General features: G+C 46.4%; 3 protein-coding genes across 4 annotated transcripts in view; 1 reads left to right on the top strand and 2 right to left on the bottom strand.

Annotated features, from left to right (window-relative positions):
- Nucleotides 1-232: 232 nt before the first annotated feature.
- DPEP2NB (DPEP2 neighbor) lies at nucleotides 233-2,156 on the bottom strand. The gene is made up of 2 exons (XM_065925597.1): nucleotides 2,090-2,156; nucleotides 233-1,010 (listed from the first exon to the last, which is right to left on the bottom strand). The coding sequence occupies exons 1-2, from the start codon at nucleotides 2,154-2,156 to the stop codon at nucleotides 706-708; spliced, it is 372 nt and encodes a 123-aa protein (XP_065781669.1). The 3' UTR covers nucleotides 233-705.
- Nucleotides 2,157-4,936: 2,780 nt separating this feature from the next.
- On the bottom strand, nucleotides 4,937-6,774 carry DDX28 (DEAD-box helicase 28). The gene has a single exon (XM_065925598.1). The coding sequence runs from the start codon at nucleotides 6,765-6,767 to the stop codon at nucleotides 5,130-5,132; it is 1,638 nt and encodes a 545-aa protein (XP_065781670.1). The 5' UTR covers nucleotides 6,768-6,774; the 3' UTR covers nucleotides 4,937-5,129.
- A 53-nt stretch (nucleotides 6,775-6,827) lies between these two features.
- DUS2 (dihydrouridine synthase 2) overlaps nucleotides 6,828-14,725 on the top strand; it is a 33,481-nt gene continuing 25,583 nt past the window's right edge. The window contains exons 1-4 of one of the 2 annotated variants that reach the window (XM_065925601.1): nucleotides 6,877-6,916; nucleotides 7,379-7,456; nucleotides 8,977-9,053; nucleotides 11,057-11,184. In XM_065925601.1, coding sequence (XP_065781673.1) covers nucleotides 11,059-11,184 — 126 coding nt within the window. In that variant the 5' untranslated portion in view covers nucleotides 6,877-6,916; nucleotides 7,379-7,456; nucleotides 8,977-9,053; nucleotides 11,057-11,058. Of the gene's footprint in view, nucleotides 6,917-7,378; nucleotides 7,457-8,976; nucleotides 9,054-11,056; nucleotides 11,185-14,725 lie in introns of both variants that reach the window. The other variant, XM_065925600.1, reaches the window with a different exon arrangement.

Here is a 14,725-nt window from a genome sequence, read left to right on the forward strand (position 1 = left end):
ATGTGGGAATATGCTTAAAGGAAACAGGGAGGTTTGGGACCTAACCTTAGATAACTTGAATTTCAAGTCAGACACTGTTACAGAAAAACATTTTATTGAGCGGTAAGGGACCCTATTGGGGCCAGAAACGGCTGGGAATAAAGGAGCATATGAGCCTTGGGGAGGGGTGGCTGCCACTTGACTCTCCATCATGTTCTTGCTCCAGGAAGCAGGTCTTCCTGGGTCTCTTTATCCTGCCTCCTGATCCAAGGCAGGAGGCTCTTTGGGAAGTCGCACATTGCTTCTTTCAGTTTTGAAAAGCCCAGCTCCCCTTGGTGTGTGGTGGCGGCAGCTGGCCAGTGGCTCAGGCAGGAGCCTGTGTGGTAGACAGGGCCCCTGCGAAGGCCACTCCACACTTCTCTCTGCTTCTGGGTCCTCCTTCGCTCACAGTGTGCAGATTGTTCTTTCTTCTGCTCACAAAGGGGCTCCCGAGAATTGAGCAGAGGAACATCAGGTTTTCTTCCAGGCCAGCTTCAGTCCTGGGATGTTCAGAGGAGACTCTCAACTCTGTTTCTGAGGTTCCTTGCTCATGGCCGTTTAGTGTGGAAGGAGGCTCCTGGTTGAAGAATGAAGGGTCAGACAGAATGGCACAGGTTCTAATCTGTGGCAGTGGGGGTCACTGCAGGAAGCAGCATTTAAACCATTGCCCTCTCTTCAGAGTGTGGTTCAGCTGGCAAGCTTCTGCAGGGTCAGCCTCCTGCCACCATGCTGCAGTTGCTGAGTTTTGGGGCTGGAGCAACTGAGGTCTTTATCCGACTCCACCAGAGCTCGCTGTCTCTTGGGAGTGTGGCTGAGGACTGGCTTGTCTGCTTCCACCTTGGTTGGGGTGGCCACAGGAGCATCCCCATAGGCCCGGTAGCCACCGACCAGGCAGTATGTCTCCCCGTGCCAGCCTACCTGCATTTCTCCACACCCTCGGTAGAGGACATGGTAGTGACCAGGTGTAGGAGGGGAAATGGGAGCCACAGCTGCTGCAAAGAAAATAACTGATCAGTCGCTTCTGCTGTACACAGTCTCCTGCCAGAATTTCCCCCCTCACCTCTCTCCCAGTTTCTGGCTGAAGTCCTTTAATCTGCTTGACATCCAAAACACAGCCTCTGCCCATCACCCCATGAGTCCCTAGAGAATGGACCTTGGCTGCCAAAGCATTTCCTAGAGACTGTGACTGCAGCCGATGAGGAAATCTGTTCGCCATTTCCAGAGAAAACATGAAAATAATTGCAATCAGGATCCCCTCCATCTCTCCCTTCCACACCAGAGAAAATATTCCTTAAGGTCTGTCTTCAGTGGAAATGCATTTCAAGTTTTGGGAAAAGGAACCTAGTTTGGTAAGAACCCCTCCCACCTTGGCAGCCCCTCTTGGGCACCATTTATATTGCCTGTTTTCATCCACACTGAACTCTAGCCCTCTGATACTTTTATCTAGATTAGAAAATACTGAGGCAGAGTGACCAAAAGATTCAGAACCAGATTGTGGGTACCAAGTCTAGACTCACATCAGCCTCCTGGGATACCAGCTCCTCAGCCCTCCAGTCTCATTAGCATTTCATCACTCCCCTGGGTTCTTCTGGTCTTTCCCTCAATACCACACCACTCTTTCCCCCAGTACACAGCAGCTCAATCTGGAATGTGTCGGAGGGGACCCATGTAGATGTCCCCATGACTGCACGAAGGTGCCTGGGTTTGAAGGTGCAGGTCAAGAGCTGCCCTCTTCCTCAAACTGTGTCCTTTATCATTTGCCAGCAAAAATGCACTTGCCTCTTGCTAAGAGGTCAATCAGGAAAGGGTCTGGATGGAAGTGTCCTATAGCCCAAAGAGGAAGGCTACATTTAAAGACCAGGACCTTCCTGCTCACTTGCCCAGGGGTGACCTTTTGCTTATCCTCAGCATTGAGCACTGTGGGTCCCTGAAGGTGCCCCAGGGCACTCATATTACTTACAGTTGGGAAAGCTGAGGTGTGTGTGTGGGCAAGCCCAAAAGGAACACGTGGTGGCCAGGTGAGGCTGTGTGTACACAACACCTCTTGTACAGATGTCCAGTCTCAGCCTACCTGCTGTGTTGCCCTCCCATGGGACAGAGGACAAGTTAGAGTGAATATAGAAGATTCGATCAGACATTCTCTCTTACACAGCCAAAGACTGCTATCTGGTAGAGGACTGGTAGGGAAGTTTCTCCGAGAATAGCACGTTTGTGCAGTTACCCTGCCATGGAAACTGTGATAAGGGCTGTGAGGTCATCACTACCCAGTGAGGTCATATAAGGAACCTGTGACTTGAGGGGCAGGCTGCAGGCTCTCGAGGTTTTTTGGAGGAGAGCAGAGTGAAGGCAGAGAGGCACTTTGCTTGGCCCCTCACACCTGGGCCTCCCCACGCATGCCCTAGTCTAGTAGTCACCCCCTGGGAAGCATACCTGTGGGCTGGCGCAGCCCCTGGTGCCATGGAGGGCAAGAGAAACCCACATTCTGAGATTGGCCTGAGAGGCAAAATTGACCTAAGAGACACTAGGCTGTATGGTACTAACCCCAAGAGAAACAGAGATTTGTGTGGACTGGGGAATCGGGGAAGGCTCCTTGGCAGTGGGCCTGAAGGACAAGTGAGATATGGACCCATGGGGAAAAGTGGGGAGTCATTCCAGTTTGAAAGAATAAAAGCAGACACACTCTTCTCAACTTGTTCTGCCCCAGATATAAATTCATAGCCCTCTCGCATTTTTACAACTGCCAAGACTTAAACCAAGAGGTTAAGGGGCCTACCCAAGGCTACACAGGCAGTGGAGTGGTTCTGCTCAATGGTAGGTTCACATCAGGGTCCAGATACAGCCGATAGGAAGGTGAGGACAAGCTCATCCCATTTCAAACTGACGCTGAGAGATGTTAAAGGTGCAAAATGAGGGCCCTGATGACTTCACAAAGTGGGGGTGATGGACCCATTTTAATAGGAAATTCAAAACAAACTCATGACAAAATGACAACGTAAGCATTACACGCCCCTCTCCCTTAAAAGCAAAAATCATTATAGTCCCCCCTCTCTCTACCATGAAAAGATGAGATAACAGGCTAAGTAGCAACCCAGGTGAAAAACATGGTGAACACCGTGAAGAGGTGTTACTAAGACAGTTTGATCTGACTCAGAGAAGGAAAGAGACAACTCTGCCCTTAGCCTGATCAGGTTCACAGGTAGGAACGTTTGGGGCAGCCTTTGGTAACGTGGCAATGTAAGATAACCTTCTTCAGGGGCTCCGTATGGCTGACCTTAAAAAAGCAAAGATGGGACATTTGTTTACTGGAGTTTTTGCAGAGGGGATGTGCCCAGGAGGTGGAGACATCTTGGGCTATTATTTTAGAGGTTGGGCCACTCTGGTTGCGAACCACAGAAACCTTCCTTCTCTCTACTCCTAAATTGCTTGAATTGGCGGATGCATATTAGGACAGATGAAGTCAGGCCTAATTAGAGCAGACTGCCTTTGGGAATACTAGAAGGTAAAATGTGAAGGGAAATGCTCTGTAGGTTTGTCATGGCAGGTGGGCCAGAGTGAGACCACTGATTGTCCAAGGCTTCAGAGATTACTTGTCTGACAGCATCCCTCTGGCGCGATGCGGGTACCGATACCTTATCATAACTCAGCTGGGCACCTGGGGAAGGCAGAATACATGGTTTATTAACTTAAAAGGGTGGGAGACTCATCTGGAGATTCCACAAAACAACTTAACAAAGACTTGTATGTGGATTTTTGGACCAACCCTCAGAAAACTTACGTAGCTCTGGAGTAGGGCTCAGGGATCAACAAGCTTCCTGGGCAGTTGCACCAAAGTGGTCCACAGATAGTGACTAAATTATTGTCTATTTGGGGTTGCTTTTGAGCGTCAAAGTGAGCAATATTAAAAATTGCAGCAGGCATAGATATAAACAAGGAATATTCAAGGCAAACAGAAATGTATAGTTATTCTACATGTGAATCACATTTGAGAAAACTTAGTCTAGTGGTTAAAGAACACAACTCTTAGGACACAGACCAGATTCTGTCCTACTTATTTGTGTGATTTTGAGCAAGTTCTTTCATCTTTCTGACTCTGTTTCCTCATATGGGAAAGACTGCACATTTAACACAATATTCTCTTTTGGCAAAAGTTGCTCTGAGCCTATTTCTGTTCTCTGCAACTTAATCCTTTTCAGTGTGTGAGCAGTTTTAAGTTGTTTTCTTAAGTATTATCTCTTTCAACTGTTCCTTACTTTAGGCAAATCTTATATAATGCTGCTAGGTTCTATAAAGCTTATAGAGCCTAGAAGATAGTGAGAGGATGCTATAAGCTTCTTTTGCCAGTTTTATAAAAATGTTTAACCTTCTTTCCTCTTCCTCTGCAACCAAGAGATGAGAAAGAAGGCAGAGGCTGGAAATGCATACCAAGGAATACTTCTGTGTCAGTCTGCCTTTTATTCTTCTGCCACTACTTCCCAAAGAGATTTCACTAAGAGAGCCTAAGCTTGCCTTGGCCATTGTTCATAAAGAAAATTTCCCTATTGCTAGTCATATCTCCTTTTCTTTCTTCTGAGGGCTTAATGGATTTTTTTAAAATTTGGCTGTGTAAGGTCTTAGTTGTGGCCATAGGGTGAGGCTGGGATTTAGCTGCCCTGTCCCACAGCATGTGGGATCTTAGTTTCCCCACCAGGGTTCCAATCCACATCCCCTGAATTAGGAGGCAGATTCTTAACCACTGGACCACCAGGGAAGTCTCCTTAATGGGTGGTTTTTGGGGCAGGAAATAAAGTCTAAACAAAAACATCAACTGAAGGAGTCTTTGTCTTAGGTGTAGTAGTTTGGAGTGTGAATTTTCTCAGAATCCAGTGAATTGTGCCCCAGGTGCAAACTACAGAAACATCACTTATTGTTAGAAATCATGACATGATACAAAGCCAAAATTGACTTTATTCTTCGTGTGAAAGACTACAGAGAGCCACGTTCAGTAGTTCACCCTTCAGTGTTGACCAGCAGCTGGAGCCTTCAGAAGGTGACTAAGCAGCCCAGAGCATCCTGCTGACAAGTGTGCTCACCCACCCAGCATACAGGAAAAGATTCCTGTTATGGCATCGTATTTAAGCCTGCTGCAGTAAGGTTTCCTGGTGCAAAGGCTCACTTACTGAGGACCCTAGACCTGGAAGGCTTCTCCTCCGGCGAGCTGCCAGTTCAATCTTCTGAACCAGGCTCACATCCCAGGGATGGGTCACAAAGCTGATGACTGTTCCTGGCACCTCACTCCCCACACGGCCCACCCTCCCTGCTCTGTGGATGTAATCCTGCAGGGTGAGAGGGAAATCATAATTGATGACAAGTTCCACCTGGGTGCTGTCCAGGCCGCGAGAGGCGATGTCTGTGCAGAGAAGTATGTCTCGAGAGCCCTTCTGGAAGGACTGGAAAATACCTGCCCTCATGGAGGCTGGCATTTGTCCCTGCAGTCTTAAGTGTTGGATTTTGTGGTCATCCAGAATATATCCCAGCCAGTTCACAGTGCTGGAGCTGTTACAGAACACGAGAACAGTTCCTGCAGAGCCAGTCCTGTGTGTTCTGTCACGCTGCTTGAGGATCTGCACTAACTCCGTCACCTTCTCTGCTCCTTTCAGCCTCATGAATGTCTGTTTGACATGAGGCATGATGCAGTGGAGCTTGGAACTGGTAATGGTGGTTAGAGAGTCTAAGTTGGCAACTTTACTCAGCAGCTGGCCTACACCATCGGGAAATGTGGCCCCAACCAACACTAACTGAGCTTTGGGATTGAAAGGGTCTTTTAAATCAGCGGGGCCTTCTGCTATGTGACTCTTCTCCAAGATGTAATCCACCAGTTCCAGGAAACTTTCATCCAATAATGTATCTACCTCATCCAACACCAAGAAAGAGAGCTGCGCCAGGCTGATTAGTTGACCTTTCAGGGCCTTCCACAGAGCCCCCGGAGTGGCCACCAGTACATCTGCTGGAGGATGTTTGGACAGTTGCAGCCTGATCCTACTCATGCCATGGCCTCCCCCTAATTCCTGCACCCGGAGGCCTAAGGAGCTGCCCAAGGGCTGGGCCACGGCCCGCACCTGTTCAGCTAATTCTCGAGAAGGCACAAGGACCAGGCCTCGAGGAGCAGGGATACGACTGGGATCCAGGCTTGGCTGGCACAAGAGCCGCTGAAGTAGAGGTAGCATGTAGCCGAGAGTCTTGCCACTGCCGGTTTCCGCGGCGCAGAGGATGTGGCGGCCACGAAGTAATGGCGGAACGGTACTCGACTGCACGGTTGTGGGCCGAACGACTTCGGGAGCAGCTTCTTGGAGTGCGCTCAGCACACGGGGCTCCAGACCCAGATCGGCGAAGCTGCCCTTGGACGAGAGGTTCCGCAGTGCTGGGGCCTCATGCTGAGCGCGCTCAATGGAGAAGTAGTCCTGGCGAGCGCGCCGATGCTTCCAGCCTCGCGAAGCGAGTGGCGCAGCCTCCCAACGGCCCAGCGTTAGGCGTGCGGGCTGGTTCAACTCCGGCCGCCGCGCCGAGATTAGCAGCGGGCCAGGTCGTACCAACACCGGCCGCAGGGGGCTCCGCTGCCTGCTCTGCCGCTGTTCCTGCCGCTTCTGTAGAGCCCGCGGGATGCGCACCACGGGCAGGGGCTCGTCGGGACCGCGGACTGTCAGGTCCCGTCGAGGCGCCAGAGGCAACCGACTCTCGAGCGACAACAGCCGTAGCTGCCGTGCTAGAGCCATATTCCCCTTGGTGCGCAAGAGGCGCACAACAGTGACGTCACGCGCGCGCCAAGGCCTCGCGGACGGTGGCCGGCGCGGCTCAGTAAGGCTTGCGGAATTGGCGAACTGTGTGGAAGGAGGGAGGATCTGTAGAGTTCAGCAGCGGCGAGGTCTGTAGGTCCAAACCGGATGGTGACGTCCAGGCCCCGGCCAACCTTGGGGAAGGGTGCGCGATGAAGGAGGACCGAGGTCCGGCGATAGGCGGCGATGGGGCCCTGGCATTAAGAACCAGGAGGGCTGAGGGCTTCTGGCGATCCGATGTCGGAACCCTACAATTCTCCTTTGTCGCCCTCACAGCTTCTGTGATGGCCTGTCCAGTTCTGATCGCCCCGTGTAAACTGTGAGGGTGTGGCGGTGTTTTCAGAGATATGCTCCCCTTGTAAGGTCTTCTAATACAAATATTTATTGAGAATCTGAGTGAATGGGGGCCGAGACCAGGAGTAGATCTAGGCTCAGCGTTTCCCCACCGCCCAGAGAGCAGAGGGCCCAGAGGGCAAGCTGATGGACTTCAGCATATCATCTCTTCAGTCAAGAGAACTCATCTCTTCGGACCTTTTCCGCTTGCTTTTCAGTTGAGGTTCATTCTTCCTTCTCTTGTCACCTTTTCCAACTTCTCATCCTGAAGCTTGGCTAGCTCCACCAGCTTTCAGGTTAGAAACCTAAATTACTTGAATAGTAGTGAGGAGGGTCCAGCTACAGGTATATGACTTGTCTCACAAAGTCATGGTCAGGCAGAATATTTTACCTGAATTCAGTTCAGGTTGTGGGAAAACCTTACACTATCGGTACTTCTTGAACGGACCCAGAAAATGGGCATCAGATTATCTCCTACCCCACAGATTCTGAGGAAGGGGCTGGGCCACACAAGAATCTGGCAAATGAAGCTACCTGAAGTGAGAGACATACTGCAGTCTCAGCCTCTCTTCAGTCCCCATCCTGTATCCAAGGTTCTCAACAGCACACTGTTGATATTTTGGGCCAGATCATTCTTGGGTAGGAGATAAGGTAAATGTGGGTTAACTACTTGGAAGAGTCTTAACATCTGGAGAAAGAGGTTTTTGGGTTTTTTTGGCCACTGCTGTACAGCCTGTGTTGCTGCCTGCAGTGCAAGTATGGAATCCTAACCACTGAACCACCAGGGAAGTCCCTGAAGAAAAGTTTTACTTTCATTAGATGCTGTTGTAAAGATAAATACTGTTATATTTCAAATAGTATTTTGATACACAATAGGGTTTTCTGGAGAGTTACATGTTAAACTAGAGGAGGAGAGAGTTTTGAGTAATGACAGGTAGACAGAGTCACTGGATAGATTGGCAGCTCTTGAGTGAGAGTGGTTTTTGCCCCCACCCTTCCCCCAGGACAATTGATAATGGCTGGAGACATCTTTATTTGTCATATCTGGGGAAATGCTACAGGCTTCTAGTGGGTAGAGACCAGGATATTACTAAATATAGTACAATGCACAGGACAGCCCCCGCCCTGCCAAAGAATGATCTGGCCGAATATATATATCAACAGTGCTGCTGAGAAACTTGGATAGAGGATGGGGACTGAAGAGGGGCTGAGGTTGCCGCATGTACTCTCACTTCGGGTAGCTACATTTGCCAAGTTCTTGTGTGGCCCAGCCCCTTCCCCAGAATCTGTAGTGGGCATATTGATGTCATTGCTTGTCCTGCCCTTGGGATCAAGAAACCTTGGGGGGGCCCTGAGAGCCATAAGCACAGAAAGGGGTGATTTAAGGGGGGTGGTACGGGAGAAGAGAACTTCGGGAAGAATAAAATTGTCCTCATGTGTTTGCGGACTGTGTCAGATGGAAAAGAGATGAGGTGTGCCATGGGTTGAACCATTCCAGAAGGCAGACTGGGACTGATGACAGGGAGTCAGATTCCGAATTTGACATAAAAACTGCTGTAGCAACCAGAAATGCCCAGATCTGTCTGGAGAGTGCTGGATTTTCTGTCACTGAAAATTTCATGTACAGATCAGTGACCATTGAGTGGTGGAATGATAGAGGGGAGTTGATACAAAGAATACACTATGATATTGTGATTCTACACTACTTTTATGATTCTTTCCCAAAACTCAGAGCTCCTTGTTCCTTAGCTGAAGGGCTCCTTGGATGTCTGATCTGACAGGTTTCATCCATTTACCTGTGCTACTCTTTTTTCAGATACAAAACAAAGAATTGCTTTGCACCAAGCCAGAACAGATACATTGAAAGAATTATCAGAAAAGAATAATACATAGGTATGTATTTGTGTTTGACTTTTGTCCAAATATTTGGGGCAGGGTAACTGGTTAGTGGCTGCTTTCTCATGCTCGAGCCCTTGCAATGTGATTACCTCAAAATGTTATAGGGATTGGAGCCTGTCTGAGCCTGTCTGTCTCTTCTCATAGTCCCTAGTTTCTTACTGTGATTTCTTTTTTTTTGGCCACCCTGCATGGCATGCTGGATCTTAGTTCCCTGACTGGGAATCAAACCAGTGCCCCGTGCAGTGGAAGCATGGAGTCTTAACCACTGGACCACGGGGGAAGTCCCTTTCTTATCATTTCTTTAGATATTCTGTAAATCCCCTCTTTCCCTCCGGCTCACAGTAGACATTGAATAACCTCTAGTTGTTATTGAGATGGATATTTTACAAGATATTTTACAAAGCACTTTATCAGTTCAGTTCAGTCGCTCAATTGTGTCCAACTCTTTGCGACCCCATGGACTGCAGCACGCCAAACTTCCCTGTCCATCACCAACTCCTGAAGCTTACTCAAACTCATGTCCATCAAGTCGGTGATGCCTTCCAACCATCTCATCCTTTTCTTTTCCTGCCTTCAATCTTTCCCAGCATCAGGGTCTTTTCCAGTGAGTCAGTTCTTCCCATTAGGTGGCCAAAGTATTGGAGTTTCAGCTTCAGCGTCAGTCCTTCCAATGAATATTCAGGACTGATTTCCTTTAGGACGGACTGGTTGAATCTCTTTGCAGTCCAGGGGACTCTCAAGAGTCTTCTAGAAATAAGAAAGGCTTACTTATTGTGAAAAAATCCAAGCTCCTGGGAGTGGTAGCCTCATGAGGTAATGTTTTTCTCAGAGCTGCCATGGAAACATACATTGCCTAGTTACACTCTAAATTTTAAAAGGAATTGTTCCTTGGGTCTCAGGTGATAGTGGTACATTCATTCATTTATTCAAGCAGTAAATATTTCCTGAGCACCACGTATGTGCCAGGTACTTTTCATGTGAACAAAACACAAAATTCCTGCCCTAGTGAGCTTTATATTCTGATTTAATTGACTTGAGGTCAGGCCTGGACATTGGTATTTTTTTTAACTTTTTATTTTATATTGGGGTATAGCCATTTAACAATGTTGTAATAGTTTCAGATGAACAGTAGAGGGACTCAGCCATATATATACATGTATCCATTCTCCCTGAAACTCGTTTCCCATCCAGGCTGCCACATAACATTGAGCAGAGTTCCCTGTGCTATACGGTAGGTCCTTGTTGGTTATCCATTTTAAAGATTTTGGTTTTTTTGTTTTTGTGTTACTCCTGTTGACTTTACCTTCAAAGTATATTTAGAACATGACCACTTCTCACCACCTTCATAACTCTCTCCCCATCCTGAACCACCATCATCTCTCTTGTCAGTGACTGAGGAGTCTAACTGGTCTCCCTGTGTCTACCATGGCTTTTCATGCAGCAGTCACTGTGATCATGGGGAAATGTGATCAGTCATGCCACTCCTCTCCTTAAAACCCTTGCTGGCTCATATCGTGAAGAACTAACAAAGCCCATAGAGCATCCTATGAAGCCATTTGGGATCTCACCATTGTGTCCTATCTGCTTACTGCTCTCACATCCGTCCTATATCTGATGTCCATTACTCTTCTTCTTTCTGTGCTCCACTATGTCGGCCTTTGTACTGGTCTTTTAACACATCAGGCTTGCTCCTGCCCCAGGGCCTTTGCACTGACTGTTTCCTCTGCTGTGCACTCTTCATTCCCCACCAGCATGAAAGCTCTAGCAGAACAGGAATCTTTGTTTTCTTCTCTAATGTATCCACAAAGATTAGGACAGTGACTGGCACAGACCACACACTTAATAAATATTTGTTGCATATGTGAATGAGCTTGCATTGTTTTTATGATCAGAGAAAGGGAAAACAAAGTACTACATGTTGGGAGGAAAAGGAAAGCCTGCTCTAGATAACAGAAGAGATTTTTCTCCATTTGAATTTCTGACTCTTCTTTCTTCAGGAATGATTGTCAACAGCCTCTCTCTGTACTACCACAACAAACTCATCTTAGCCCCTATGGTTCGGGTGGGGACTCTCCCAATGCGGCTCCTGGCCCTGGACTATGGAGCGGACATTGTGTACTGTGAGGTAAGGGGCTCCTAATCCTCCCAGACAGAGAGCTTTTCCACAAGTGCAGCCTCCTCACCGGTAGGTGGGTGTGGTCAGAAGCTAGAGGAGGCAGAATGGGCACTCCGTTCACTGAAAGCATCAGAAGACAAAAACACAGGAGTTTTGTGAGCCCTGCCGAGGATCAGGAGCCTGGGCTGCATGGAGGCATTGTGGGACACCAGTGCTAGGTGGGTAGATGAGCATCGTGTCAGGTCGCTGCTGTGGCTCCTGTAGGAGTTAATACACATTCATTATGTGAATGAGGAAGCTCAGTTTCAGAGTGAGAACGAAGAGGACCAGATTCAAGCCAGAGAAACTGAATGGGGTTGGTTTGGGAAGCCATAGAATTTTCTGATAGCAATAGCTAGTGGGCCAGCTACTGGCCTGCTGCTTTGAAGAATATTATTAATAGTATTTCAGACCCAGGTTTAGAAAGCGTCTTCTAGGAAAAAGAGAGTTAAAGGAGTAGCTGATATTGCATAGGGACTGTGAGCAGTGGTTCTCAGTTGGGCAGGTAAGCTTTCCCCGCAACCCTTAATCCTGCTATGTCTCTCTAGCAGGGGTGAGAGGTTAAAGAAACTACCCAAGTGCTTCTGACATTTCCATCCTTAAGAGCCATCTATGGAGGGAGGACTGTGGCTATAAGAGGGCTACACAAGGAATCCTTGTGCTGATGGATCTATTCTGTGTCAGTATCCTGGTTGCATTATTGTTATTATAGTTTTGCAAGATGTTACCATGGGGAGAAATTGGGCAGTGGGTACACAGGATCTCACATTCAGGTTCAATTGCATGTGAACCTCCAATTATCTCAAAATAAAAGGTTTTATTAAAAAGAAAGGTAAAAAAAAAAAAAAATAATAAAAAGAAAGGTGTAATGTAAATCCATGGCTGATTCATGTCAATGTATGGCAAAACCCACTACAATATTGTAAAGTAATTAGCCTCCAACTAATAAAAATAAATGGAAAAAAAAAAATAAAAAGAAAAGTGTAGAAAGAAGAGAGGGTCTGGGACTTCCGTGGAGGTCCAGTGGCTAAGACTCTGTTCTCCCAATGCAGGGGACCCAGATTCAATCCCTGGTCAAGGAACTAGATCCCACATGCTACATCTAAGAAACCTGCATGCTGCAACTAAGACTCAGCGAATCCAAAATAAATAAGTAAAATAAATATTTTTTAAAAAGGAAAAGAAGCGAGGGCTTAAGAGGGAATTTGGGAAGAATAGGCCCTTTACCCAGACCTGGCTGCTGTGGAGCAGAGTCAGACAGGCAGGCACGCAGGCCAGCTGGCCCCTGCTTGTGGAGAGTAGATAAGATCTCTGGGAACTGAGCCCTGAGAACTGGGAAAGGCACAGCATGGTGCCTGGTGCCCCCTGGTGGATCCAGAGTTGCTTTGCAGGCCAGCCTTGTGATGCTCTGTGTTCACATGAGGTGACCCATCTGTAGGGTTAGTCAAATCAACTCACCCACCTCTCAGGACCTAGTGTGGGACCTCAGGCATTCCATATGTACAGGCACCTTCTTAAAAACCCTGCAAAGCCCTCAACAGCTGTAGGTGAAGAAAGGATGAACCAGCTCAGCAAAGGTTAAGGTTATTCCCCACCAAGGTCTGTCCTGTTGATGGAGTTTGCTAGGGGTTCATCAGATGTCACATACTTATTCCTTTTTATAATAACAATGGATGGATGGACCTAGAGGTTGTCCTAATGAGTGAAATAAGACAGAGAAAGACAAATATCATGAGCTACTGCTTATATGTGGAATCCAAAAAAATGGTACAAATTAGCCTATTTACAATACAGAAAGAGTCACAGATGTAGAAAACAAACTTATGGTTACCAAGAGGGCAAAGAGAGGGGGATACATTGGGAGATTGGGACTGACATATACACACTACTACATGTAAAATAGGTTACCTTTACAATAAGGACCTACTATATAGAACAGGAAACTCTGCTCAACACTCTGTAATGACCTATATGGGGAAAGAATCTAAAAAACAGTGGATATGTGTGTATCTGATTCACTGTGCTCTACTCCTGAAACTAACACAGCATTGTAAATCACCTACACGCCAATAAACATGAAATAAAACAAACAAACAAAAAAGAAATAAAACAAATAACAAACAAACCAAAATAAAATGGGACTCTAGTGGCTCAGACGTGAGAGGACAGCTGCCTTTTATTTTATTTTATTTTTTTTTGACAGCTGCCTTTTAATAAGCAAGATGAAGGGAGAAGACAGTGGCCTTTAGAGACCTTGATTACCAAAATGGGTACTTGAATTTTTTTTTATGGTAAAAAATACATAAGATTTACCATCTTAACTGTTTTTAAGTGTACAGTTCAGTAGTTGTGAAACAGATCTCCAGAACCTTTTCATCTTGCAAAACTGAAACTCTATACCTACTAAACAACAACTCCCCTTTTCCCCATCCCACACAGCCCCTTCACCGTTCTACTTTCTGTTTCTATGAGTTTGAATACTTTAGATACCTCATATAAGTGGAAATATGCAATAGTTGACTTTTTGTGACTGGCTTATTGTGGCTCAGTTGGTAAAGAATCTTCCTGCAATGCAAGAGACCTGGGTTCCATCCCTGGGTTGGGAAGATGCCCTGGAGAAGGGAAAGGCTACCCACTCCAGTATTCTGGCCTGGAGAATGCCATGGACTGTATAGTCCATGGGGTCACAAAGAGTTGGACCCGACTTAACGACTTTCACTTATTTTATTTAGCATAATATCCTCAAGGTTCATCACATGTTGTACTATGTGACAGGGTTTCCTTCCATTTTTAGCCTGAATAATAATCAATGGTATATGCACTGCATTTTGCTTATCCATTTATCAGTCAATGGATGTTTGGGTCGCTTCTATTTCTTGGCTATTTTAAATAGTGCTGCTGTGAATATAGGTGTGCAGACCCCTCTTCGAGATCCTGCTTTCAGTTCTTCGGGCTGTGTGTACCCAGAAGTAGGATTTGCTGGATCATGTGGTAGTTTTTTCATTTTTTGAGGCATCTCCATACTGTTTTCTCTGTCTTTTGCACCATTTTACACTCCTACCAGCAATGTAACAGTTTCTGAAATATTTTGCTAACACTTATTATCTTCTCTTCCTTTTTAATAGTACCCATGCTAATGGGTGTAAGGTGATAGCTCGTTGTGCTTTTGATTTGCATTTCTCTGATGCTGAATGACATTGAGCGTGTTTTTGTATGCTTCATGGCCATTGGTATATCATCTTTGAAGAAATTTCTATTCAAATCTTCTGCCCAGATGGGTAATTTTTTTAAACTTACACGGAAATTATTTATGGAAAAAATTGTAGGAATGGACAAAGAACATCCATATACCATTTACCCAGATTGGCCTACTGTTAACATTTTGCTTGATTTGTTTTATAATGTGTTCTTTCTCTCTAATATATGTATTTTCTTCATAACTGTTTGAAAGTTTCATATAGTATAATGTATTACTTCTCAAATACTTCATGATATTTTCTAATAATAAAGT

The sequence above is a fragment of the Muntiacus reevesi genome, chromosome 2 (assembly GCF_963930625.1).
Source record: "Muntiacus reevesi chromosome 2, mMunRee1.1, whole genome shotgun sequence".
In the NCBI taxonomy this organism is placed as follows: Eukaryota; Metazoa; Chordata; class Mammalia; order Artiodactyla; family Cervidae; genus Muntiacus; species Muntiacus reevesi.